Source organism: Phyllobates terribilis, unplaced genomic scaffold, assembly GCF_046119375.1.
Source record: "Phyllobates terribilis strain yellow unplaced genomic scaffold, ASM4611937v1 Scaffold_2__4_contigs__length_985480577, whole genome shotgun sequence".
In the NCBI taxonomy this organism is placed as follows: domain Eukaryota; kingdom Metazoa; phylum Chordata; class Amphibia; order Anura; family Dendrobatidae; genus Phyllobates; species Phyllobates terribilis.
Genome location: NW_027362762.1, coordinates 614979948 through 614992602, shown reverse-complemented (window position 1 = coordinate 614992602; position 12655 = coordinate 614979948). Strand labels below are relative to the sequence as shown.

Below are 12655 nucleotides of genomic sequence, written 5' to 3'. Positions count from 1 at the left end.
TCTCTTGATGAGCTTCAAGAGTTAGTCACCGGAAATGGTTTTCACTTCACAGGTGTGCCCTGTCAGGTTTAATAAGTGGAATTTCTTGCCTTAAAAATGGGGTTGGGACCATCAGTTGTGTTGTGCAGAAGTCGGGTGGATACACAGCTGATAGTCCTACTGAATAGACTGTTAGCTGCTTTTTTCTTGCCATAATACAAATTCTAAGTAAAGAAAAACGAGTGGCCATCATTACTTTAAGAAATAAAGGTCAGTCAGTCCGAAAAATTGGGAAAACTTTGAATGTGTCCCCAAGTGCAGTTGCAAAAACCATCAAGCGCTACAAAGAAACTGGCTCACATGAGGACCGCCCCAGGAAAGGAAGACCGAGTCACCTCTACTTCTGAGGATAAGTTTATCCGAGTCACCAGCCTCAGAAATCGCAGGTTAACAGCAGCTCAGATTAGAGACCAGGTCAATGCCACACAGAGTTCTAGCAGCAGACACATCTCTACAACAACTGCTAAGAGGAGACTTTGTGCAGCAGGCCTTCATGGTAAAATAGCTGCTAGGAAACCACTAAGGACAGGCAACAAGCAGAAGAGACTTGTTTGGGCTAAAGAACACAAGGAATGGACATTAGACCAGTGGAAATCTGTGCTTTGGTCTGATGAGTCCAAATTTGAGATCTTTGGTTCCAACCACCGTGTCTTTGTGCGACGCAGAAAAGGTGAACGGATGGACTCTACATGCCTGGTTCCCACCGTGAAGCATGGAGGAGAAGGTGTGGGGGTGCTTTGCTGGTGACACTGTTGGGGATTTATTCAAAATTGAAGGCATACTGAACCAGCATGGCTACCACAGCATCTTGCAGCGGCATGCTATTCCATCCGGTTTGCGTTTAGTTGGACCATCATTTATTTTTCAACAGGACAATGACCCCAAACACACCTCCAGGCTGTGTAAGGGCTATTTGACCAAGAAGGAGAGTGATGGGGTGCTACGCATGATGACCTGGCCTCCACAGTCACCAGACCTGAACCCCATGGAGATGGTTTGGGGTGAGCTGGACCGCAGAGTGAAAGCAAAAGGGCCAACTGTTAGAACCTTGCTCTTAGGTTTTTTTTCCTTTGCTGGTCACATGACCTTGTTGGCCTATTTAATCCTGCTCCGCCCTTCTGGCTTTGCTGGACTTCATTGTATATCTACTTTCTAGCTAGCCTGTGCTCTGTGTCTTGCTCTGTTAGTTTGCTTGGTCTACTGACCTCTATGTTCTATATATTTTGTTTGTTCGTCTGTCTGCTACTATTTCTGTTAGGAGGTGTCCCATATTCCTCCCAGTCCTTAGTACTTGTAGGGATTCCTTCCCCACATCTATAGGTCTCCGTACAGACTAGCTTAGGACTTTAGCAGGTCTGATCGCAGGATCAGGTTCCCTGTTACATCGTAGGGATTAAGCTGAGTTCTATCGTAGGGACATATCTCCTCTCTTTCCTTAGCTCTGGTAGCAGAACATAACAGTAAGTCCAGCCAGCAAATTCTCTAAGGAAAGATTTTTCTGTTCCATCATGGTGTCGGTTCAGGATTTGGTTCATCGCCTGCAGGGACTCTCTCTGGAGGTGGCCGAGCTCCGTCAGCACGTGAGTAACTGTCCTGGAGCACATTTCTTGGAGCCTAAGGTATGTTTGCCGGATTTATTTTTTGGTGAACACCGAGAATTTTTTTCATTCAAAAATGCTTGCTTATTGTATTTTCGTTTGAGACCTAAGTCCTCTGGGGATGAATCCCAGCGCGTAGGGTTCATAATGTCACTTTTGCGCAAAGAGCCTCAGGAGTGGGCCTTTTCTTTGCAACCTAGTGATACATGCTTCAGATCAGTGGATAGTTTTTTTTCTGCTTTGGGACTATTATATGATGATCCTGACCGTGTCGCATCAGCTGAGACTGAGTTGAGACGTTTAAAACAAGGATCAGGTAATGTGGAAAAATATTGTACTCATTTCCATCGTTGGTCTACTCAAACAGGGTGGAACGATTCTGCTCTGAAAAGTCTATTTCTTGCTGGGCTCAGTGAAAGGGTTAAAGACCTGCTAATTGCTTATCCTACACCTGAAGATTTGCAACAGGCTATGCAATTAGCTATACGGGTGGATAGAAGACTGCGTGCAAGGGTTACTGAGAGCAAATCCTCTGCTATGTCAGTTTCTGGTTATGAGAATGTGTGTACTAACAGTGGTGAACCGATGGAGAATGGATCGGTGGCACCTCGCTCTCAAGAAAAAGACCGTCGATTTTTTGAAGGCTTGTGTTTCTATTGCGGAAAATCTGGTCATTTGATTAAAGGCTGTGAGCTTCGTATGAAGAAAGAAAAAAAAATGGTCAGTCACGCCCGTATTGCCTGTTTAAATTCCAAGGGTGTATTTTTAGCTGCTTCCACGATTGCTCAGGAAAAATTAATGGAATTTCGGGTGTTTGTCGATTGTGGGTCTACTCTGAATGTTATTGATGGGGGATTCGTGGAAAGACTCAATTTAAAACCTGAACCTTTATCATCCCCCATTGCTGTGGTTTCTGTGGATGGTTCCCCTTTGAAGAATATTACTCTCAAGGTCTGTGAATTTCCTCTCACTATTAATGGTGTTCACCATGAGAAATTGGATTTGGTAGTGTTGAATAACTTGCCTTCTCCAGTAATATTGGGATTGCCCTGGTTAAAATTTCACAATCCTGTACTGGATTGGTCTACCAGTGAAATTAAATCCTGGAGCCATAAATGTTATGACAAGTGTTGTAATGGGCGTATTGCAGCTTTGGATAGGGGAGAATTGCCTGTTCCTATTCAGGATTTTTGGAGAGTTTTTTCTGAGAAGGAATCGCAGGTTTTGCCTCCCCATAGAGACTATGATTGTTCTATTGAATTTGTCCCTGGAGCGACTCTTCCTAAAAGTCGTTTATTTAACCTTACTATTCCTGAGAGGAAGGCTTTGGAGGAATACATACAGACAAGTTTGGCCGCCGGTCACATTAGGCCCTCTAAGTCTCCTGTGGCGGTTGGATTTTTTTTTGTAAAAAAAAAGGACAGCGGTTTACGTCCTTGTCTGGATTTTCGTGAGATTAACAAAATTACTGTACGCAATCCTTACCCACTGCCATTGATTCCTGATCTGTTTAACCAGTTAATGGGGGCCAAGTGGTTCTCTAAAATTGACCTTAAGGGGGCATACAATCTGTTGCGCATGAAGGAGGGTGACGAATGGAAGACTGCTTTTAACACTCCTGTGGGTCATTTTGAGAATCTGGTTATGCCTTTTGGTCTTACTAATGCTCCTGCATTTTTTCAGAATCTGATTAATGACATCCTTAGACCTTTGATCGGTAAAAATGTGGTTGTGTATTTGGATGACATTTTGATTTATTCGCCGGATCTGGAGTCTCATTGGCGGAGCGTGCGTGAGGTATTACAGTTATTAATGGACAATTCGCTTTTTGCTAAGCTGGAGAAATGTGAGTTCGCTGTACAGAGAATTAGTTTTTTTGGCTACATTATCTCCAGCAAAGGTTTTGAGATGGATCCGGTTAAGGTTCAGGCTGTGCAGGAATGGCCTAGGCCTATTGGTTTGAAATCGATACAGAGGTTTTTGGGTTTCGCCAATTACTATAGAAAATTCATAAAAAAAATTTCTAGTATTGTCAAACCTCTGACTGATCTCACCAGGAAAGGTGCTGATGCGGTTCAGTGGTCTTCTGAGGCCATTGAAGCTTTTGTGTATCTCAAGGAGAGGTTCACCTCTGCTCCCATCCTTATGCAGCCTGATGTTACTAGGCCGTTTTTGGTTGAGGTTGATGCTTCCTCTGTGGGGGTTGGCGCAGTATTGTCTCAGGATAACGGGGATGGATTACATCCCTGTGCCTTTTTTTCAAAAAAATTTTCGGAGACTGAACTGAATTACGATATTGGTAATCGGGAATTATTGGCTATTAAACTCGCATTTGAACACTGGCGCCACTTCTTGGAAGGTGCGGAATTTCCCGTTCAGGTTCTTACGGATCATAAAAATCTGATATATCTTGATGCTGCCAAGCGCCTGAATGCCCGTCAGGCTAGGTGGGCACTGTTTTTCTCGCGGTTTAATTTCTCCGTTACTTACATCCCTGGTACTAAGAATGTTAAGGCGGATGCCTTGTCTCGCAGTTTTTCTCCCATAGTCGGTGCTGACAAAGAGGAGAACATTTTACAAGAAGGTGTTGTGATAGCTGCTTTGGACTCCGTTTTGGAAAATGAGATTCTTAAAGCACAGGAGAATGCCCCTTCTAACACTCCTCATGGGAGGTTGTTTGTGCCTGGGACCTTTAGGAGAGATTTGTTTGTTGAGTGTCACGAATCTCGGTTGGCAGGTCATCCCGGAATCTCTGAGACCAAGAGACTGGTGGGTCGCAGTTTTTGGTGGCCTGGATGGCAGAAGGAAGTCATTAAGTGGGTGCGTCAATGTACTATATGTGCTAGATCTAAGTCCTCACATACTCCTGCTGCGGGGTTGCTTTGTCCTTTGGAGGTTCCCAGTGCTCCTTGGACACATTTGGCTATGGACTTTATAACTGACCTTCCCCCCTCTGAGGGTTTTACTGTCATCTGGGTGGTCGTGGACCGTTTTAGCAAGATGTGTCACTTGGTTCCTTTCGTCAAACTGCCCTGCGCTAAAACTCTCGCTAAGGCCTTTGTCAAGGAAATTGTCAGACTTCATGGCGTTCCTACTGACATTGTTTCTGATAGGGGTCCTCAGTTCGTGGCTCGTTTTTGGCGTGCCTTTTGTGATAGGTTGGGAGTTCATTTGTCGTTCTCGTCCGGATATCATCCTGAATCTAATGGCCAGACAGAAAGGAAAAACCAGGATGTTGAGCAGTTCTTGCGTTGTTTTGTGGCAGACAATCAAGAGGGGTGGTCTGAGTTTCTGCCACTTGCTGAATTTGCTCTGAACAATCATACATCTTCTTCTGCTGGTTGTTCGCCTTTTTTTTGTTGTTCTGGGAGACATCCGTCGTTTGGGTCGTTCTCCAAGTTGGGATCTGCCGTGCCTGAGGAGGAGAATTTTTCCGGTGATTTGGAGAGAGTTTGGACGGATGTGCGTGGTAATCTTCAGGAGGCCAACAGAAAATCTAAAGACTACTTTGATAGGAAACGACAGGAGGTTTTGTTCGCTGTTGGTGACATGGTTTGGTTGTCCTCTAGGAATCTGCGGTTGAGGATTCCTTCAAAGAAATTGGGTCCCAAGTTTGTAGGGCCCTTTAAGGTGCTTCAGGTTGTCAACCAATCTGCTGTTAGGTTGGAGGTTCCTACTTCCTGGAAAATTAATCCGGTATTTCATGTCTCTCTGTTGAAAAAAGCTGTTGTATCGGATTGTGACGCCTCTGCCTCTGTTCCTCCGGTGGTGGAGGACGGGGAATATGAAATTTCTCGCATCCTTAACTCTAGACGGTATAGAGGTAGTTTGCAGTATCTTGTGGCCTGGAAAGGTTTCGGTCCCGAGGATAACTCTTGGGTGAGGTCGGATGATGTTTCCGCGTCCAGACTTATCAGAGCGTTTCACAGGAGATTTCCTGATAAGCCTGGTCCTAGGGGATCCGGAGGATCCTCTTAGAAGGGGGGGTACTGTTAGAACCTTGCTCTTAGGTTTTTTTTCCTTTGCTGGTCACATGACCTTGTTGGCCTATTTAATCCTGCTCCGCCCTTCTGGCTTTGCTGGACTTCATTGTATATCTACTTTCTAGCTAGCCTGTGCTCTGTGTCTTGCTCTGTTAGTTTGCTTGGTCTACTGACCTCTATGTTCTATATATTTTGTTTGTTCGTCTGTCTGCTACTATTTCTGTTAGGAGGTGTCCCATATTCCTCCCAGTCCTTAGTACTTGTAGAGATTCCTTCCCCACATCTATAGGTCTCCGTACAGACTAGCTTAGGACTTTAGCAGGTCTGATCGCAGGATCAGGTTCCCTGTTACATCGTAGGGATTAAGCTGAGTTCTATCGTAGGGACAGATCTCCTCTCTTTCCTTAGCTCTGGTAGCAGAACATAACACCAACAAGTGCTAAGCATCTCTGGGAACTCCTTCAAGATTGTTGGAAGACCATTTCCGGTGACTACCTCTTGAAGCTCATCAAGAGAATGACAAGAGTGTGCAAAGCAGTCATCAAAGTAAAAGGTGGCTACTTTGAAGAACCTAGAATATAAGACATATTTTCAGTTGTTTCACACTTTTTTGTTAAGTATATAATTCCACATGTGTTAATTCATAGTTTTGATGCCTTCAGTGTGAATGTACAACTTTCAAAGTCATGAAAATACAGAAAAATCTTTAAATGAGAAGGTGTGTCCAAACTTTTGGTCTGTACTGTATGTTCGCAATGATTTGTGAGCAGCCAAGAACAGTAGTTGAATACCAGCTCCAACATGCCCGTCAGTATTCCTGTCAGCCTCCGCACATAAGAGCTGATGAGTGGGCATGGATGTCTGACATCTCTGTGGTTTTCCAAAATTTTGAGGACTCAAGCAAGATGTGTGACCATAATAGAATGGTAAAAAATAAATCTATACTTACCTTCTGATGGCCCCCGCAGTCTTGATTCCCTCCGTCCTGGCTGCCAGCAGCGGTAGAGTGAAGGACCTGCCGACGTCAGCGTCGCGTGACCTGTCACATGACTCTGACGTCAGCGTAGGTCCTTCAGTCCATCGCTAGCTGCCGGCATGAAATGACGGGTGCACCGGGGGCCGTCAGAAGGTCAATATAATCTTTATTTTTTATTTTATTCTTTTTTTTACAGTTTTCTATGGTACACGGGTCCGGAGGTGAGTCTTCTCTCCTCCACACCTGGGTACCATCCGCACATTGAACGCATGTATTCCGCATGTGCTTATCTAGTGAAGCGGAATACATGCGTTATAATGCAAGTCAATGGCGGCGAAAACGCAGCTCTTCCACAAAATAATTGGTAGTGCTGCGTTTTTTTCCGCAATGATAATCCGCAGCGGAAATTTCCGCAGCATGTGCACAGCACATGTGGATTATCATTGGGGAACATGGCAGGCCTTCTACCATGCTTTTTTTTAAGCGTCTCTGCAGCGTTTTTGCCACTGCGGAAACGCTTAAAAGACGCATCGTGGGCACACAGCCTGATAATAATAATATTAGCAAATACCTACAAATAGAAATGTGGTATAGTATTTTTGATTTGCTATATCTCTTTCCTCATGTGCAGGCATCACAGGACCTTAGGTATCCATGGTTACGACCACTAGCAGCTAGCTAACTAACTGTGACTTTATCAGTGGACGTAACCATGGATACCTAAGGTCCTGCAATGCCTGCACATGAGGTAAGAGACATAGAGAATCAAAAATACTATACTACATTTCTAATTGGAGATATTTGCTAATATTATTATTATTATTATTATACCTACTACATATTGGGATAGGATCTTGGAGATGGGAATACCCCTTTAAGTACTAAAATAGTGTTAGTGAATACTAGTCCAAACAAAAATTAAGTCCTTATGAAGCAATGCTGAATAAAAATGAGTTATGGCTCTCACAATGTTTTGAAACCAAAAATGTATACTTTACCACAAATACACAGTGAAAGCCATAAAAACAACCCCCCCCCAACACAATACTCTGTACATTATATTTACCGCAAAAAAACCTGCATCTTTGATGATCGTAAAAAAAAAAGAAAGCCCAAAGACCTTATTGTTTTCAGATAGGTCATGTTTTACATCATGCTCTATATTACATTCTCGAGACACTGAATAGTGAAACGCTGACCTTGATTTATGTAAGGCTACTATGCTGGGGAGCAATTTAGTAGAAGCAAGTTTTTATTTTAAAATTTAGGTTTAACACTGAATCTTGAAAATGAAGATGCCTAATTCTATATTATCAAGTGAATAAAATGAAACCTGCATGAGTGTACATCCAATAATGTAACTTCTGTTCATTTTAGGTGTTGTTAGTAAGCAGCAGCCGATACCCTGATCGTTGGATTGTCCCTGGTGGTGGACTGGAACCTGAGGAAGAGCCCAGTGCAGCAGCTGCTAGAGAAGTTTGTGAAGAGGTATTGGCTGCTCTCTGTCTTTAGACACTCTTTTTAGTCATTTGTGGGAATTAGTTGTCAGGAAAATAAACTGGCTGTTATGAAGTGTGGTTACAGATACAAAGTCAGCACAGCTAATTTGCTTCCTCACCGCCATATACTGATTTTGAGACTGTTCTATGTTTACTGCAGCACACATTTTTACAAATGGTAGCTTAGGGGGTTCAAAGCAATGACCCTTTACCAAGGCACCTTACATTCATATATTATAGAGATCTCTCAGTTTCTAGACTAATCCATTTCAATAAATGTAGGTATCACACTTTTGTTAATGCATATTCATTCATAATGTATACATCTGCTACATTAAAACTTCAGATATAATATGTAAGTAAAACTTTGCAACATAGTTACCCACAGGCATATCATCAAAGATCTATTGATGTCTTTACCACAAATTCGGCAGCACAGTGGCTCAGTGGTTAGCACTGCAGCGCTGGGGTCCAGGGTTCAGATCCCACCAAGGACAACATCTGCAAGGAGTTTGTATGTTATCCCCGTGTTTGTGTGGGTTTCCTTCGGGTTCTCCGGTTTCCTCTCACTCTCCAAAGACATACAGATAGGGAATGTAGATTGTGAGCCCCAATGGGGATAGTGCTTTGGAATTAATGGCGCTATATAAGTAAGTAAAATAAATAAATGCAAGTTCCATGGCTAGATATGGAGCACGGATGCAAGTGAGGTGGAATGTAGGCATCTAATTTGTCATGCATTAACCCCTTCACCTCCAAGCCTGTTTCCAACTTCCTGACCATGCCAATTTTTCAATTCTGACCAGTGGTAATAACTCACTTAAAGTTGTTGTCCACTACTTTTTATAATGGCCCCAATGTCCCCCAATGTACTTAACCTGTGCCGACGGAAACCCCGTCCACAGCCCATCAATCACTGGGTCACGCCCTGCTGCAGCCAGAACTTGACGTGACGTGACGGATGTCAGAGGAGACTGCAGCCGGGGGTCACGTGATGCCTGCGATAGCGCCGCTCACAGGCAATAAAGACAACTAAAGGCACCGTATTTTTTGGACTGTAAGACACACTCTTTTCCTCCAAAATTTTGGAGGAAAGTGGGGGGTGCGTCTTATAATCCAAACATATGTTCTGTGGGTGGTGGGGGGGTTGGTGGGGAGCATCAGCGGAGGATGAGCGGGGCACAGGAGGCAGCAGCCGCCTGCTGTAGCCTATGCTGTGCCCATTGTTAAAGAAAATAAATATTATTAATATTATTATTTATTATTTTTTATTATTATAGCGTCATTTATTCCATGGCGCTTTACATGTGATAGGGATATACATAACAAAAGCATTTACATAATCTTAACAAAACGAGTCAGCGACTGGTACAGGAGGAGCGACGACCCAACCCGCGAGGGTTCACATTCTAGAAGGGATGGGTGAGGATACAGTAGGTGAGGGTAGAGCTGGTCGTGCAGCGGTGGTTACTGCAGGTTGTAGGCTTGTCGGAAGAGGTAGGTCTTCAGGTTTCTTTTGAAGGTTTCCACGGTCGGCGAGAGTCTGATGTGTTGGGGTAGAGAGTTCCAGAGTAGGGGGGATGCACGGGAGAAATCTTGTATACGATTGTGGGAGGAGGAGATAAGAGGGGGGTAGAGAAGGAGATCTTGTGAGGATCGGAGGTTGCGTGCAGGTAAGTACCGGGAGACTAGGTCACAGATGTATGGGGGAGACAGGTTGTGGATGGCTTTGTATGCCATGGTTAGAGTTTTGAACTGAATTCTCTGGGCAATGGGAGCCAGTGAAGAGATTGACAGAGAGGAGAGGCCGGGGAATAGCGGGGGGACAGGTGGATTAGTCGAGCAGCAGAGTTTAGGATAGATTGGAGAGGCGCAAGAGTGTTGGAAGGGAGGCCACGGAGCAGGAGGTTGCAGTAGTCGAGGCGGAATATGATGAGAGCATGCACTAGTGTTTTTGCAGAGTCTTTGCTGAGGAATGCACGGATCCGGGAGATGTTTTTGAGTTGGAGTCGGCAGGAAGTGGAAAGGGCTTGGATATGTTGCTTGAAGGAGAGATCAGAGTCCAAGGTTACTCCAAGGCAGCGAGCTTGTGGGACTGGGGAGAGTGAACTGCCATTGATGTTGATGGCTAGGTCTGATGGGGGATATGAATGAGAGGGTGGAAAGATGATGAACTCTGTTTTATCCATGTTGAGTTTTAGAAATCTGTCAGAGAAAAAGGATGAGATGGCGGTCAGACATTGTGGAATTTTGGTTAGTAGGGAGGAGTCCAGAGAGGTAGATCTGTGTGTCGTCAGCATAGAGGTGATACTGAAAACCGTGTGACTCTATGAGCTGTCCCAGGCCAAAGGTGTAGATGGAGAAGAGCAGAGGTCCTAGAACTGAACCTTGGGGGACACCGACAGATAGGGGGCGAGATGAGGAGGTGGTGCGTGAGTGGGAGACGCTGAATGTCCTGTCTGTTAAGTATGAGAAGATCCAAGATAGAGCCAAGTCCGTGATGCCAAGAGATGAGAGAATCTGGAGTAAGAGGGAATGGTCCACTGTGTCAAAGGCAGATGACAGGTCCAGAAGGAGGAGGATGGAGTAGTGTCGCTTGGATTTGGCATTTAGTAGGTCGTTGGTGACTTTGGTCAGGGCAGTTTCAGTCGAGTGATGCTTTCGGAAGCCAGATTGCAGGCGGTCGAAGAGGGAGCAGGAGGAGAGGTGGGAGGACAGTTCAAGGTGGACATGTTGTACTAGTAGTTTTGAGTCAAAGGGGAGGAGTGATATGGGGCGGTAGCTAGTCAGAGAGGAAGGGTCAAGGGAGGGCTTTTTGAGGATGGGTGTGATTGCGGCATGTTTGAAACATGAGGGGAAGACACCGGTTGTTAGTGACAGATTGAAGAGGTGGGTTAGGGTTGGGATGAAGACTGTGGTAAGGTTAGTGATGAGGTGGGAAGGGATTGGGTCAAGTTCGCAGGTGGTGAGGTGTGATTTGGAGAGTAAAGAGGAGACTTGACCTTCTGTAATGGTGGAGAAGTGGGGTTTGGAGGAGGAGGGTTGAGTAGATATGAGGAGGGGTTGTGTGGACTTTAGGCAAAAGTTTTGTCTGATGGTGTCAATCTTCTGTTTGAAGAATGAGCCAAATTCGTCGGCTGAGATGAGAGAAGAGGGAGGAAGTGCTGGGGGATGAAGGAGAGAGTGGAAAGTGTTAAATAGCTGTTTAGGGTTGTGAGATAGGGAGGATATGAGAGATGAGAAGTAGGTTTGTTTTGCTGTAGTGAGTGCGGACTTGAAATTAGTGAGGGATTGCTTGAATGCGATGAAGTGCTCGATGGAGTGAGACCTTTTCCATCTCCGCTCCCTAACCCTGGAGGCCCGGCGCAGTTCTTTAGTAAGTTTAGTGTGCCAGGGTTGCCTGTTGAATGTGCGAGATGTCTAGAGCTGCAGCTATTGTGGTGTTATATGAAGCAGCAGCAACGTCTGCATCGTGTAAGGAATTTATGTCTGTAAGAGGGAGGAGGGATTCAGAGAGTGAGTGTAGGTCAAGGTGTTTGAGATTTCTGCGAGGGTGTGTAAGTTTGTGGAGTGGGGATTGTGCACCTGGAGAGGAGAGGGTAGAGAATGTGAGGAGGTTATGGTCAGAGAGAGGGAGTGGTGAGTTAGAGAGGTTAGATAGGGAACAGAGGCGGTTGAAGATGAGGTCCAGTGTGTGGCCATCTTTGTCGGTGGGTGTGGAAGACCATTGAGTGAGTCCGAAGGAGGAAGTGAGAGATAGGAACTTAGAGACAGACGAGTGGGAAGTGTTAATGGGGATGTTGAAGTCACCCATTATGATAGTGGGGATGTCAGTGGAGAGGAAGTGAAGCAGCCAGGTGGTGAAGTGGTCTAAGAAGGTGGTGGCTTGCCCTGGGGGTCGGTAAACGACGGCCAGTTGGAGGTTGGAGGGGGAATAGATGCGCACACAGTGCACCTCAAAAGAGGGGAGTGTAACGGAGGGTGGCAGTGGGATTTGGGTGAAAGCGCAGTGTTCTGATAGGAGAAAACCTACGCCTCCGCCATGTTTGCCGTTGGGGCGGGGGGGGGTGGGAAAGGTGGAATCCGCCATATGAAATTGCAGCTGGGGAGGCTGTGTCAGAGGGGGTGAGCCATGTTTCAGTGATGGCGAGGAAGGAAAGTTTGTTTGTAATGAAAAGATCGTGGATGAAGGAAAGTTTGTTGCAGACAGAGCGAGCGTTCCATAGAGCTCCTGTTAGAGCAACTAAGGGAGTGGGGATTAGTTGGATGGGTATGAGGTTAGAAGGGTTGCGACAGTTTGTGGAAGGTCGTGGATAGGAGGAAGAAGTAACTGTGGGGATATGGCGAGGAGGACCAGGATTTGGAGCGATATCTCCAGCAGTGAGGAGCAGCAGAGAAAGTGTTAGCAGGTGGGAGCAAGAGAGAGCATGGGGTGGCTGTCTGTGTTTGGAGATCCAGGATTGAATGTTGAGGAATAATTCGGAGGAGGAGGTGAGGTGAATGGGGAGGATGGAGGGAGCGATGAAGAGTTTATTACTAGGTGTAGGGATTTGGGGGGTT

General features: G+C 45.4%; 1 protein-coding gene across 2 annotated transcripts in view; it reads left to right on the top strand.

Moving 5' to 3' along the window:
• NUDT3 (nudix hydrolase 3) overlaps positions 1-12655 on the top strand; it is a 94089-nt gene that overhangs the window by 35519 nt on the left and 45915 nt on the right. For both annotated transcript variants that reach the window (XM_073670647.1, XM_073670646.1), the window contains exon 2: positions 7974-8084. In XM_073670647.1, the coding sequence (XP_073526748.1) occupies positions 7974-8084 (111 nt within the window). The remainder of the gene's footprint in view (positions 1-7973; positions 8085-12655) is intronic.